Source organism: Bufo gargarizans, chromosome 4 (assembly GCF_014858855.1).
Source record: "Bufo gargarizans isolate SCDJY-AF-19 chromosome 4, ASM1485885v1, whole genome shotgun sequence".
In the NCBI taxonomy this organism is placed as follows: domain Eukaryota; kingdom Metazoa; phylum Chordata; class Amphibia; order Anura; family Bufonidae; genus Bufo; species Bufo gargarizans.
In genome coordinates this window covers 351,098,398-351,114,424 of record NC_058083.1, presented here as the reverse complement: position 1 = coordinate 351,114,424, position 16,027 = coordinate 351,098,398, and the positions used below count along the sequence as shown (strand labels likewise).

At 43.6% G+C, this 16,027-nt stretch overlaps 1 protein-coding gene across 1 annotated transcript in view; it reads left to right on the top strand.

Moving 5' to 3' along the window:
- Positions 1-16,027, top strand: part of NUP133 (nucleoporin 133) — a 279,976-nt gene that overhangs the window by 99,302 nt on the left and 164,647 nt on the right. The window contains exons 11-12 of the mRNA XM_044292116.1: positions 1,358-1,515; positions 12,332-12,423. Of these exons, the coding sequence (XP_044148051.1) occupies positions 1,358-1,515; positions 12,332-12,423 (250 nt within the window). The remainder of the gene's footprint in view (positions 1-1,357; positions 1,516-12,331; positions 12,424-16,027) is intronic.

The following is a 16,027-nucleotide window of genomic DNA, read 5'->3' as shown; positions in this document are numbered from 1 at the left end:
TCAAGAGCAGGCAATTAGTAGTCATCTGACTAAATGTAAATACAATAGATACACATAGCTCTCATGTAGCTGTCCTATAGCTTAGATACATATAGCTGTGATATAGATTAGGTACGTATATCGGTCATATAGCTTAGATACATATATATCTGTGTATCTGCAATGTGGCAGGAAGATCTGCCTCTGTAAGCTAGGAGATGATCATGTGACTGTTTTTTATGCAAAGTTGGGATGTGCAGAGTAGGGCGAGGGGAAGGGCAGATTATTCGCACCCACAAATATTCATGAGTTAGAGCTCAGACATTGTTGTTACACGCCCCTACAGCTTTGCTGCAACATGTAAACAAAGCATGAATAACAGATTAAATGTAAAGAAATTGCTTTTCCTGCTCACTATACCAGCTGAGGTGCACGGAACTCGACCAGACCAGTCTTGATAGATGCAATTAAAAAAGGAAACGTTCTAGCACACAGGTAAATCCACACGGTTGTTCCTCTTTATTGGTCTTCAAAATAAAATCACGTACAGCATGTATCTACACCCACCACCGTGAACGGTTAACACCTCATGTTATGATTAAGGACCATGTAAGGTCCGAAACATGTTAACCGTTCACGGTGGTGGGTGTAGATACATGCTGTACGTGATTTTATTTTGAAGACCAATAAAAACGAACAACCGTGTGGATTTACCTGTGTGCTGGAACGTTTCCTTTTTCATTGCATGAATAACAGAACCATGCAAAGGTGTAAGTATAGGGTTTTTCTCTTAAGAAATTAAGCTTAACTAATGTATATGTATGTCCTGATGAGTTTTATAAAAAAAAATCCATAACTCTGATAACCCCTTTAACTCATTCTAATTCTCCCTGTAGTGACATAATCTCTGTGTATAGATAAGACAGGATCCACTATTCACAATAGATGATTGTCAAAGTTTATCTGTTCTTCCCTTGTACAATGACCTCTTCACAGGTCACAGAAAACTCTTGCATTTAGCTCAATGGGGTCCCCTCCTGTCAATTGTGTCTATGGTTCATGGGGCTGCCATAAAGCAATTTTTTTATGCTTTGTGAATGCAGTTATGAACAGCTCAGGCAAGATGGCAGCCCCCATAATAATATTCAGGAAATAAAATAAAAAAATCTACAATCAGAAAATAAAAACACTGGTTTTAACTGGTAGATAACATTGGGGAAACATTTCCTTTAAACATGTCATTGGCTTCATCTTTATCTGTATAGCATCCCTCAAAACACATGAAAATATACTGAGAGTAACACTGCTGTTAATGTTTTGTTGTTATGTGTTTTTTTTCCCCTCTTTTTTTATTTTTTATTTTTTGAATTCTTTACAGGGGATCACGTTATTGGAGCTGGGTCCTGTGCAGATCTGCCAGTCTTTTTCACAAGAAAGAGTGGCCTTCTAGCTGTTGTTCCTCGTGAAAGTTTCTCTGTTTTGCCAGAAGATGTTGAAGATTCTTTGTCCTCTTCATTAGCTGGAGCTAGTAATCAGGTAATGTGTTCTCACTCGAGTCACTCCATTGTCATTCACCAACCCAAGAGTCACCCAGCTTCCAGCATGCTCCCCAATAGTGCTCCCTTTCAACGGAAAGAAGCTACAGGCAGCGCCGCTGAAGAGTAGTGCATGCAGTTTTTACTCTTACTAGTTGTAAGACATCCTTCTCTGACTGACTGGCTCTGAAAATTGCCATCCTTGACCCTTTTTCTCCCCTCTTAGTCTTTTTCAAACTTTTTGAGTCAGACTAGGGTTCTACTTGTCCTAAGGCAGATTGTAGATGTAGATTTAACATTTTTATTTTAATTTTTTTTTTTTATATGAGTAGTGTGTAAAAAAATAAATAGATGCAATGCTTATTTCTACATTTTTCTACTTTTGCAATGTAATACAAAAAAGCCATGCCACAAAGTAATCCTGTAGGCTTGAAAACAAAATGGGGAAGGTGCAGATGTTTTGTGGGAGAAGATGGCTAGAAGGTTGGAGGAGTGTTTAAACCAGGGGGTGGGGGTAATGACATTATAGGAGGCGAAGAAAGTACAGATTAGGGCTGCAGTAAGCGATTACTTTAGAAATCAAGTATCTATCGATTCTTTTTTTTGATTAAGGGTCCATTTACACGTCCGTAGTGTATTGCGGAACCGCAATATACCCGGCCAGCACCTCCATAGAACTGCCTATTCTTGTCCGCAATTGCATACAAGACTAGAACATGTTCTATTTTTTTCGAGAGCCGCGGACTGGAAGATCGGGGCTGCACTCCGGAAATGCGGATGCGGACAGCACTCGGTGTGCTGTCTGCATCTCTTCCTACCCCCATAGAGAATGAATGGGTCCGGACCCATTCTACGGACATGTTAATGGACCCTAATCGAGTAATCTAATTGAATTAATGAATTAATAGACTGTTTCCCTTTATAAAGACTCATCAGACCCCTGCCTTCAGTCCCCAACACCCTTTGTTCCCCCCTGTGCGATTAGCCCAAGTGCATCAGTTCCATTCCCCGTAGTGCCATTAGTTTCATTCCCCCCAGTGCCATCAGCTCCATTCCCCCCAGTGCCATCAGCTCCATTCCCCCCAGTGCCATCAGCTCCATTGCCCCCCAGTGCCATCAGCTCCATTGCCCCCCAGTGCCATCAGCTCCATTGCCCCCCAGTGCCATCAGCTCCATTGCCCCCCAGTGCCATCAGCTCCATTGCCCCCCAGTGCCATCAGCTCCATTGCCCCCCAGTGCCATCAGCTCCATTGCCCCCCAGTGCCATCAGCTCCATTGCCCCCCAGTGCCATCAGCTCCATTGCCCCCCAGTGCCATCAGCTCCATTGCCCCCCAGTGCCATCAGCTCCATTGCCCCCCAGTGCCATCAGCTCCATTGCCCCCCAGTGCCATCAGCTCCATTGCCCCCCAGTGCCATCAGCTCCATTGCCCCCCAGTGCCATCAGCTCCATTGCCCCCCAGTGCCATCAGCTCCATTCCCCCCGTGCCATCAGCTCCATTGCCCCCCAGTGCCATCAGCTCCATTGCCCCCCAGTGCCATCAGCTCCATTGCCCCCCAGTGCCATCAGCTCCATTGCCCCCCAGTGCCATCAGCTCCATTGCCCCCCAGTGCCATCAGCTCCATTGCCCCCCAGTGCCATCAGCTCCATTGCCCCCCAGTGCCACCAGCTCCATTGCCCCCCAGTGCCACCAGCTCCATTGCCCCCCAGTGCCATCAGCTCCATTGCCCCCCAGTGCCGTCACACAGCGGCGGGTCGTAGTCCACGCTTACGTGCAATATGACCTGACAATGTGTCAGGAAGAAAGTGCAGTGCGGGCCGGCGGGTGACCACGTAGCGGAAAGTAATAGCGCTTCACTCCCACTCCGTGGTAACATGACACAAACGAATCTGCATTGAGGATTTTTTTGTCGATTTAAGTCAAGTAATTGTTTCAGCACTAGTGCAGATGGAGACCTGTGGCGAGGTAATGGAAACTGGACGAGGAGTGGAAGAAGGGTATAGAATAATTTAGCTGACACTAAACTGTAAAGTAGTTAACACTGAAGAGGACCATATACTGCTACAGTTGGATCTGGATAGATTGGAGGCTTGTGCAGATGAGGTTTACAACTGACAAATGTAAAGTTATGCACATGTGAAGTTATGCAAGGTACCTGTAGATAATGAAAGGTAAAACACTGGATAACACTGACATGGAAAAGGACTTGGGAATTTTAGTGGACAGCAAACTAAGCTTGTAGAAACCAGTGTCAGACAGCTGCTACCAAGGTCAATAAGATAATGAGTTGCATCAAAAGAGTCATAGATGCCCGGGATGAGAGCATAGTCCTACCACTTTACAAATCACTAGTCAGACCACACATGGAATACTGTGTACAGTTCTGGGCTCCTGTGAACAAGGCAGACATAGCAGAGCTGGGGAGGGTTCAGAGAAGGGCAACTAAAGTAATAACTGGAATGGGGGGATTACAGTACCCAGAAAGATTATTAACATTAGGGTTATTCACTTTCGAAGAATGACGACTGAGGGAAGATCTAATAACCACGTATAAATATATCAGGGGTCAGTACAGAGATCTCTCCCATCATCTACTTTTTACCCAAGCCTGTGACGAGCGGACATTTTCTATGTCTTGAGGAAAGAAGGTTTATACACAAATATAGAAGAGGATTATTTATGGTAAGAGCAGTGCGACTATGGAACTCTCTGCCTGAGGAGGTGGTGATCGTGAATTCACTAAAAGAGTTCAGTAGGGGCCTGGATGAATTTCTGGAGTGTAATAATATTACAGGTCATAGTTATTAGATTTCTGGAGAGGTTGTTGATATAAGGAGTTAGTCTGATTTGAAGTTTGGAAGGATTTATTTTATCCCAACATTCTTCTGTAGACAAATCACATGGTAATAATAAAATAGCAAATGCTTTTTGGGTCCAAGGGCTCAGGAAACAAAAAAAAAAAAAAATTATTTGGGGGGTGTAGTTTCCAAAATCGGGTCACTTTTTGTGGGTTTCCACTGTAGGAATTCCCCAGGGTCTGTTCAAATGTGACATGGCGTCCAAAAACCATTCCACCAAAATCTGCCCTTCAAAAAATGATATGGCGCTTCTCTTCCTTTCGGTGTGGCCATTTAGCAGTTTACCACAACACATGGGGTATTTCTGTAAACGACATAATTAGGGAAATCTTTATTGTGGATTGTTTTGCTGTTAAACCTTGCTGTGTTACTGGAAAAAAATATATTAAAATTAAACCCTTAACGCAAAACGCAGTGCATGTACGGCAGGGGATGCATTGGCAGAATGCATTCCGTCGTACGTGCACGGCGGGCTGATCGGGTGGGCACCGGAGCTGTGCGCGCCTGATCACTGCAGGGCTCTGGCAGTCCCTGGTAGCCGGGCCCCTGCTGTATCCGCCGACATCGCTGTAAAAGCCGCTGACCGCGACATAGAAGGGGTTTGTGTCGGGTGAGGGAGCGCATCGAGTCCCTGCGCTGCTATGGTGCTGTGGCGGGGACTCGATGTGTCAGAAGGCAGCCCGATGCTGTGCAGAGGCTGTCCAATGCTTTGCACGGTATCGGGACCTACCTTCTACGGGTGCCCAGGAGATCCAGCCTCATGCTGGGTCTCCTAGGCCAGTGTTTCCCAACCAGCGTGCCTCCAGCTGTTGCAAAACTACAACTCCCAGCATGCCCAGACAGCCTTTGGCTGTGCGGGAATGCTGGGAGTTGTAGTTTTATAACAGCTGGAGGCACACTGGTTGGGAAACACTGTCCTAGGCAACCAGTTAGTGTATTACTCTGTGTAATACACTAACAGGCAATGCATTACAATACATCTGTATTGTAATGTATTGCTGAGGGGATCAGACTAGGGGTGGGCAATATGGCCTAAAATCTATATTGCGATATAATTTTAAGCATGTGCGATATATATCGCAAGATATTGTTTTTCAATATTTTTTGGGGGGTTAAACTTTTTTTTATTTATTAACTATTAGCCCCCTTAAGGGCTAGAACCCTTGTCATATTCACCCTAATAGATCTCTATTAGGGTGAATATGACTTTACACTCTCCCTGCTTCCCTGTGCTTTGTGCACACAACAGCAGGGAGCTGACCATGACAGCGAGCCTCTCATGTGCCCCCCAGCCTCTCCCTCTTATCAGGCCCCTCTGGTAACTCAACCCCCCCCCCCCCCCCCCTCCAGTATTGATCATTGGTGGCAGGGGCCCCCTTCCCCCCCACATCATTGGTGGCAGCAGCAGTTCCGATCGGAGTCCCAGCAGTGTAATGCTAGGGCTCCAATCTGTTACCATGGCAGCCAGGAGTCACGCTACTGAAGTCCTGGCTGCCATGGTATGTCATTGAGCAGCATTATACCCACGTGCGCCGTGGCCGCCGGGCGCTCCTTCTTCTGTCTGTGCGGCGCATTGCTAATGCCTATAGCAGGAGCGCCCGGCGGCGCACGTGAGTATAATGCTGCTCACTGACATACCATGGCATATCGCGGTCCGGCGATATACACAAAATCCATATCGTGGCGCAAATTTATATCGCCTATACCGCCCATGCCTAGATCAGACCCCCAAAAGTTGAAAAAAATGTAAAAAAAGTTTCAAGTAAAAAAACAAACAAAAAAAACTTTCCCCTGATTTTATAATAACAAATAGAAGAAGAAAAACGCACATATTAGATATCGCTGCGTCCGTAACGACCGACTCTATAAATATATCACATGATCCACTCCGTCTGATACTTTAAAAACTGTCAAAATGTTTTATTTTTGTCACCTTACATCATTAAAAGTACAACACCAAGCGATCAAAAAGGCGTATGCCCCCAACAATAGTACCAATTTAACCGCAACCTCATCCTGCAAAAAATGAGCCCCTACATAGGACAATTGCCCCAAAAAAATGGCTCCCAGACTATAGAGACAATAAAACATGATATATATATTTTTTGTATCAAAAATGCTTTTGTGTTTAAATGTAATTTCTTTTTTTTAAAGCATACATATTGGGTATCGCCGCGTCCGTAACAACCTGCTCTATAAAAATACCACATTACCTAACCCCTCAGATGAACACCGTAATAAATAAATAAAAAAAGTGTCAAAAAAGCCTTTTTTGTCGCCTTACATCGCAAAAATTGTAATATCAAGCATTCAGAAAGTCATAACCACCCCAAAATTGTACCAATCAAACTGTCATCTCGTTCCGCAAAAATGATTCCCTACCTAAGAGAATAAAAAAAATACAAAAAAACTATAGCTCTCAGACTATTGTGACCCCATTTTGGAAACTACGGGATAAGGTGGCAGTTTTCTTGGTACTATTTATTATTTACAATGTTCATCTGACAGGTTATATTATGTGCTATTTTTATAGAACAGGTTCTTACGGGTGCGGCGATACCTAATAAGTATACCTTTTAGTGTAAAGTATTTTTTGCGGGATGAGGTGACGGTTTAATTAGTACTATTTTGGCATACATACAATTTTTTTGATCACTTTTATTACCTTTTTTTGGGAAGTAATTTTTAATCAGTGATAAATGTGTATTTTTTTCACTTTTTTTTTTTTTTTTACACCCAGACCCACTTGGTTCTTGAAGATCCAGTGGGTCTGATGTCTGTATAATACAATACAGTACACTGTATAGTGTACAGTACTGTATTTTGGGTTAAATATAAAATAAAGGTATTTTGAAGTCTCTGAATTGACCTGCGGTTTGCAGCGATCGCCAAAATTCCATTATTGTTGTTTAATTCTTGTGGAACACCAAAAGGGTTAACAACGTTTGTAAAATCAGTTTTACAAAATGGGGTCACTTTGGGGGAGTTACACTGTAAGGGTGTCTTCAAAAGTGACATGGTGCCTGAAAATTATTCCTGTGAAATCTGCCACCCAAATACCATATGGTGCTCCTTCCATTTTGAGCCCTGCCATGTGCCCATACAGCAGTTTACGACCACATAGGGGATGTTTCTGTAAATTGCAGAATCAGGGTGTTAAATATTGAGAATTATTTGGTGGTTAAACTTTGAAATGTTACTGGAGAATGAATTAAAATGGAAAATCTGTAAAGAAAAAAAAAGGAAATTTCATTTTTATTTTCCTTTTTAATTTCTGTGGAACACCTAAAGGGTTAAAAAAAAAAAGTTTGGAAAATCAATGTAGAATCATTTGAGGGATGCAGTTTCTAAAATTGGAACATGGTGTTTTCTATTATGTAAGCTCTATAAAGTGACTCAAGTCAGTTTTCAAAAATTGTAGCAAATAGCAGGTTGTGACGGAGTGAGCCTCCCTAGCATCGTGGGGGACGCTAACCACTCACACCTAACTTAGCACATTTGGTCCAAACTATAAAGTGTCACAACCCCGGACTCTCCACTCTCCCAGAGAGCAGAGTCACAGGAGAGGATGTGAGGTGGCCACAAATTGTAATTCTTTCAGTGATTTTGATTATTATTATTTTTTTTATGGGGTTCCTCATGCGCTTATGGCAATAACAAATTTGTGGGTTTTTTTTGTGTTTTTTTTAAATGTTTTACTACTTTATCAGCATAAAATCCCTTTTGTGCTAAAAATAGATATTTTGCATTGCCATATACTAACATCTATAACTTTATTTTTTCACCAATGTAGCTGTGTGAGGACTTGTTTTTATTGGTATCCTCTTCGGGTACATATGTCCTTTTGATCTTTGACTTTTTATAAAATTTTTGGGAAGGTAAGGTGGGCAGAATTTTTTTTTTTTTTTAATGGAGTTCCTCGTGCGGTATACAGGTCCTTCTCAAAAAATTAGCATATTGTGATAAAGTTCATTATTTTCTGTAATGTACTGATAAACATTAGACTTTCATATATTTTAGATTCATTACACACCAAATGAAGTAGTTCAAGCCTTTTATTGTTTTAATATTGATGATTTTGGCATACAGCTCATGAAAACCCAAAATTCCTATCTCAAAAAATTAGCATATCATGAAAAGGTTCTCTAAACAAGCTATTAACCTAATCATCTGAATCAACTAATTACCTCTAAACACCTGAAAAAGATTCCTGAGGCTTTTAAAAACTCCCAGCCTGGTTCATTACTCAAAACCACAATCATGGGTAAGACTGCCGACCTGACTGCTGTCCAGAAGGCCATCATTGACACCCTCAAGCAAGAGGGTAAGACACAGAAAGAAATTTCTGAACGAATAGGCTGTTCCCAGAGTGCTGTATCAAGGCACCTCAGTGGCAAGTCTGTGGGAAGGAAAAAGTGTGGCAGAAAACGCTGCACAACGAGAAGAGGTGACCGGACCCTGAGGAAGATTGTGGAGAAGGACCGATTCCAGACCTTGGGGGACCTGCGGAAGCAGTGGACTGAGTCTGGAGTAGAAACATCCAGAGCCACCGTGTACAGGCGTGTGCAGGAAATGGGCTACAGGTGCCGCAATCCCCAGGTCAAGCCACTTTTGAACCAGAAACAGCGGCAGAAGCGCCTGACCTGGGCTACAGAGAAGCAGCACTGGACTGTTGCATGTCATTCGGAAATCAAGGTGCCAGAGTCTGGAGGAAGACTGGGGAGAGGGAAATGCCAAAATGCCTGAAGTCCAGTGTCAAGTACCCACAGTCAGTGATGGTCTAGGGTGCCATGTCAGCTGCTGGTGTTGGTCCACTGTGTTTTATCAAGGGCAGGGTCAATGCAGCTAGCTATCAGGAGATTTTGGAGCACTTCATGCTTCCATCTGCTGAAAAGCTTTATGGAGATGAAGATTTCATTTTTCAGCACGACCTGGCACCTGCTCACAGTGACAAAACCACTGGTAAATGGTTTACTGACCATGGTATTACTGTGCTGAATTGGCCTGCCAACTCTCCTGACCTAAACCCCATAGAGAATCTGTGGGATATTGGGAAGAGAAAGTTGAGAGACGCAAGACCCAACACTCTGGATGAGCTTAAGGCCGCTATCGAAGCATCCTGGGCCTCCATAACACCTCAGCAGTGCCACAGGCTGATTGCCTCCATGCCACGCCGCAGTGAAGCCTCCTGGGCCTCCATAACACCTCAGCAGTGCCACAGGCTGATTGCCTCCATGCCACGCCGCATTGAAGCAGTGATTTCTGCAAAAGGATTCCCGACCAAGTATTGAGTGCATAACTGAACATAATTATTTGAAGGTTGACTGTTTTTGTATTAAAAACACTTTTCTTTTATTGGTCGGATGAAATATGCTAATTTTTTGAGATAGGAAATTTGGGTTTTCATGAGCTGTATGCCAAAATCATCAATATTAAAACAATAAAAGACTTGAACTACTTCAGTTGGTGTGTAATGAATCTAACATATATGAAAGTCTAATGTTTATCAGCACATTACAGAGAATAATGAACTTTATCACAATATGCTAATTTTTTGAGAAGGACCTGTATATGTTATGATAATTTTATTCTGTGGGTTGATACGATTATGTTGATAACAAATTTGTCTTTATGTTTTACTACTTTTTCAGCATAACATTTTTATTGGTATCATTGGTACATTAGACTTTTTGATCACTGTTTATTATTAAAGAGGACCTTTCACCTGGAAAACCATTGTGAACCAAGTATCCTTACATATACAGCGGCGCCCAGGGATCTCCCTGCACTTACTATTATCCGTGGGCGCCGCTCCGTTCTCCTGTTGTCTCCGCCTACTATAACTTACTGAGCGAAGATACCGGAGGACATAACGGGAGAACGGAGCGGCGTCCAGGGATAATAGTAAGTGCAGTGAGATCCCTGGGCGCCGCTGTATGTCAGGATACTTAGTTCACAATGTTTTTCCAGTTGAAAGGTCCTCTTTAAATTTTTTGTAGAGGTGAGGTGACAAAAACAGCAATTTCATAGTTTTTTTTTTTTTTTTTTTACAGCGTTCTTCGTGTGGGATTAGTAGCATGTTACTTTTATAGATCAGGCCGTTACGGACATGAAGATACCAATTATATGTTTGTTTACTTTTTCATTTTTTAATTAATTGTAAATCAGCGGATATGGGAAAAGGCAATTTATTTAATTTACATTTCTATATATATATATATATATATATATATATATATATATATATATATATATTTATTTTTACACTTTTTTTTTATCAAGTCACACTGTGTCTGATTGCTGTACAGTGCATTGAAATACTATTGCAGTGTACTATCAGTATTACACTGCCACTGTGTCTGATTGGCTTGGTAACCATTGGGCATCTGCATTCCTTACAAATGAGTCAGTTGCCGTCGAGCACGGTGGCCCGATTGGCGGGGGGAGAGAGAGGTAGCCCCCTCCGTCTGTTAACCCGATGGATGCCACGGGCGGCTACTGACCGTAGCATCCAAGAGGTTAAATGGCAGAGATCGATGCCAGCACCAATCTCAGCCATTACAGCAGAGTGTCAGCTGTATGTTACAGCTGACACTCACTGCTGATGGCGTCTGCTTCCTTATTGAGCCTCCACCTCACTGGAGGGAGAGGACCACAAGCAGGGGTGATCAGAGGCACAGGGGACATCATGGGGCACAAGACGCATCGGGACATAGTGCGAGACATGCCTCATTTCAGGCTCTGATCTCCAGAGTGGTGCTTTAACTTTTTTCAGCATTTTCAGCTGTTGTCTTAGAAGAAAGCTGTTCTTACAAACCCTTTGGAATATTATTGTCCAACCACTGTCAACTTGCTGTCCGTGAACTCTGTTGGCAGCATTGCTAAAATAGTGCTGTGCTCCTTCCTCTTGCCCAGACTTTTTTAAAGGGAATTTGTCAGCTACAAAACACCCCTAAACTAGAGTAAGGGTACTTTCACACTTGCGTTTTTCTTTTCTGGCATAGAGTTCCGTCACAGGGGCTCTATACCGGAAAAAAACTGATCAGTTTTATCCCCATGCATTCTGAATGGAGAGTAATCCGTTCAGTTTGCATCAGGATGTCTTCAGTTCAGTCGTTTTGACTGATCAGGCAAAAGAGAAAACCGCAGCATGCTACGGTTTTCTCTCCGGCCCAAAAAACTGAATACATGCCTGAACGCCGGATCCGGCTTTTTTTCCCATAGGAATGTATTAGCGCCGGATCCGGCATTCAGAATGCCGGATCCGTCGTTCCGGCATGCGCATGCGCAGATCGGCAAAAATGTGAAAAAATGTACAAGACGGATCCGTCTGTCCGCATGACAAGCGGAGAGACGGATCCGTCCTTGCAATGCATTTGTGAGACGGATCCGCATCCGGATCCGTCTCACAAATGCTTTTAGTCAGCTCCGGATCCGGCGGCCAGTTCCGACGACGGAACTGCCCGCCGTATCACACTGCCGCAAGTGTGAAAGTAGCCTAAGTGGTATATGATGTTTTATGTAATTTTTATGTTCATTTTCACTTGGATTCTTACTCTGTACTCCTACTCCACCTGTACTCGAGGAGGAGTCCTCTCATTGCATTTTACTGCTGGCTTGTAGGAGCTCAGCATCAGAATCCATGTAAGTATGAAGATAAAAATTATATAATCAGACTTGGCCTCATATACACTATACACTACTTATGCTATTCTGGGGGGTTGTTTTGGAATTGACAGGTTCCCTTTAACCAAATCACATTGTAGACCATTAACTATAATGGGCCAACCATGCAACTTTTGGGGGGGAGAACTAAGGGACATGATACTGTCCTCGCCAATAGGACATTAATGGCATTAATATTCCACTGTAGAAATTAAAAACATTCATTTGTGTACAGATTTTCTTACATGTTGTGTACCTCCCTTAATGCTGATTAGCCGTTTTTCTCTATTAAAGGCTACATCTGTAGAGCCATCTTCAAGAGCAGAGACTATACCGCATGATGATAAGACTAAACTGCTGAAGGCTGCATTTTTGCAGTTTTGTAGGTAAGGAAAAGATTTTTAAGCAATGAAGTGCTTGTATTTATTTTGTAGTCTGAAGTGCTCATTTTCTCCCTCCATGTAATAAATGACTGTGCTGCATAATTGTTCCATCTCCAAAGTATAAGCTTTATGTTCATAAGTCAAAATCGCCATGAAAAATTTGGCAAAATCTGGTTCTCATGGTTGACTAATGGTATCAGTCCCTAAACATTGGGAAGAGGTGTGTTACTGTAATTGCAATACTGTATCGTATCCATTTGCAGTGTTGTGATTTACAGACTTCTGAGAGTTCCTGTGCTGATCTGTCTCACTGTAAGAGGGTAAAAAGCGTACCCATCTGCAGGGAGCAATTTATTCAGTGGGAGGGACTGGCCGGAAATATTGTTTAGTAGAAAAAGATTCTGTGAAACTTTTTTATTTCAATTCATGTCAACCTGTTCCTTCTTTGCTTAGTAGTCCAGTGGGTGGCCCTATTTGGAGGTTGACAAACTATCTCTGAATACACAGTAATGCACAGAACACTATCAATCATTCTATTTATGCCCCTCCCCCCACTTTATGGCTTACTGTACTGTAGCAAATCAATAGACCAGATAATGTTGCTTCATCTTGCAGCAGTTTTTTTTCACAGCTTTAGGTGCAAAGTCCAGGTGCCTAGACATCAGGGTTACTGGTGCCCTAACCACTACTGACATTAACATCAGTGTGTCCTGAATGTAGACCGAAATATTATTTTCCTTCTTTATGAATAATCTCATCCTTTCCTTGGAATTTGCAAACTTAGAGGTATATAGTAACCTTGCCCTATAGAGGGTAAAACTGTGTACTTTAAAGAGTACCTTTCACCACTCCTGACATGTCTTTTTTAGTAGTTTCATGCATTTCCCATGTAATAACAATTCTGGAGCATCTATTCTTATGGCTCTATGTTGTCCCATTCCTCTATTATTTCTACTAGAAATTATGAATGAATTGCTGTTAGCCTGCAGTAAGGTAGGGGGAGGTAACCAGTTGGGGGGCTGTACCTGCAAAGTCTGAAAATGGAAGCACTGGCTGGATAGAGTGAGTCTGAGTCTGTGCAGGTACCCCCTCTGTACCTTACTGAACCTGGTTACCTCCCCTCTGTACCTTACTGAAGGCTAATAGTAAGTCATCCATAACGTCTAGTAGAAATAATACAGGAATGGCACAACATAGAGCCATAAGAATAGATGCTCCAGAATTGTTATTACGTGGGAAATGCACGTAGCTATTAAAACGGACATGTCAGGAGTAGGGCTGCAGTAAACGATTATTTTAGTAATCGAGTATTCTATCGATTTTTATTTTTACGATTAATCGAGTACTCTAATAAGAAAAACCTTCTTAAAATAACATATTTCTTTGTAAAAAAACTATAATGATTTTTATTTCTTACAGTGGTATAGCACATAATTGCGCACACAAGGCTTCTTTCACAGCTGCAATATACATTCTGTCAGAAAAACAGCCAGAATGTACCATATCGGGTATAGCTGGGTTATCTGCTGGCTGCTGCAGCGATTAACTGTAATGGGGTCCATCCTTGTTACAGCATTCAAGCTGGGTTTTGGCCGGACAAAAAAAAAAAAAACTTTGGACGATACCCAGCATTATGCTGGAACATGGCCAGATGGCCTTGGACCACATTATAGTCAATGAGAGCATATGGCTGTTTGTATCCGGCTATACCCAATACGGACTACTCAAGCATGCTGTTCTTCTGACCGAATGTGTATCTAAGGTTAAGTTTGTTCCGGTGGAGGAACAGGCTGCCGGAGTTCAATGGCTGCATCTGTCATAGCTAGATGCCCATTGACTGTAATGGAGATCTGGACAAAAAATGCTGCATAGTGACATAGCATTTTGATAAGACCCCTTCCAGGTCAGTCTTGTCCTCAAATCAGTCCTCCCATGCTGCAAGCCCCCAATCAGACCCCCATGCCACCGTGATCAGGCCCCCAGGCTACCACCATCAGACCCTCCCTTCCTGCAATTAGAGCCAGACCCCCCATGCCATCGATTGCCATGTCCCCCACTCCCCCAGTGCCATCAGATCCGCACCTCCATGCCATATCGCCCAATGCCCCCATGATGGCACTGCCATCAGCCTTTCCATGCCATCCAGATTGCCATGATGTCCCCCTTCCCCAGTGCCTCCATGCCATCCACCATGTCCCCCAGTGCCATCAGATCAGCCCCCCTATGCCATCTCCCCCAGTGTCCCCATGATGACACTGCCATCCACACTTCCATGATGTCCCCCTTCCCCAGTGCCTCCGTGCCATCCACCATGTCCCCCACTCCCATCAGATCAGCCCCTCCATGCCAAATCACAGGTGCCCGCCGCCATCACAGGATCCCCCCGCCGCTAACTATATACTTACCTTTCCTGGCAGTGTGGCGTGCGCTGACGCATGGAATCCGGAGGAGACGCGTCTTCATCCCAGCATGCACTGTGAAGGACCTGACGTCACACAGCATCAGCCATCACGCTGACAATGTGTGTACGCAAGGCCCCGGCCAGCGCAGTGCCGAGTTGGGATGCCACGGAGCGGTGAGTGAGAACCTTCACTTCACTCACGCTCCGTGGTCACGTGATTTAAACGAATCCTCGATGCAGGCAAACTACATTGAGGATTTTTTTTCCTCGATTACATTGATTAAATCAGTGAGGAGCAGTAAATGGTAATATTAAAAATGAGAATAAAAGACTTTGCTCCAGAAAAAAAAAAAGAAATTACCAGACGATCTCGATGAGGACAGGTTTTAGTCCCTTTTTTGTTGTAAGAGCACCAAATGACACACAGAGCCATTATGTACTTGAACAAGATTGTGCAGTTGTATAGGATTGGAAGAACATGCTGCTTTCTTACAGCAATGACACTACACCTGCCTTAAGCTTGTGTCTGGTATTGTAGAACAGCCAATTAAAGGGGTTCTGCACTTTCATTTAACTGATGATCTATCCTCTGGATATATACAAGTAATTAGCCTGGAAGCTTAGCTCAGGCTCATTACTGTAAAGGAACGTCTTCCCCGATCCCTTCCCGGGGAGGCATTCCTTACCCAAAAGCACGTGCTGCCGTGTTTTAGCCCCCCTCAGATGCCATGGTCATTAGCTGCAGATGTCTGCTGTATGAAACAGCAGGCACCTGGCGGCTTTGGCGCTTGCTCCAAAGCAGGCTCCACCATTAACCACTTCCCAACCGCCTATTGACTATAAACGTCCTTGGGCGGTCGTTTTAACTCTGAATGGAAGTTCTGGAACGTCCATTCAGAGATGACAGCTGCATGCTAATCGTGCACCTGCTGAGCGGGTGGCCGCTGTCAGTGACAGCAGGGCACCCCAGAGAGAAGACAAGGGACCGTTCTAGATCGCTGTATACACAGCGCTCAACGAGCGATAATATACAGATCAGGAAGCGCTATGCTGCTTCGTGTCCCTGCTTGGTGGTCATGTGATCACCGGGGCCGGGTGAGTGCAGCTGCTGTCGGGTCTTCCATAGACCTCAATCAGCCCTGCACTGAGGCTGATTGATGTCTATGCACTGAGGCTTATGCCCTGCACTGAGGCTTATGCTGTACA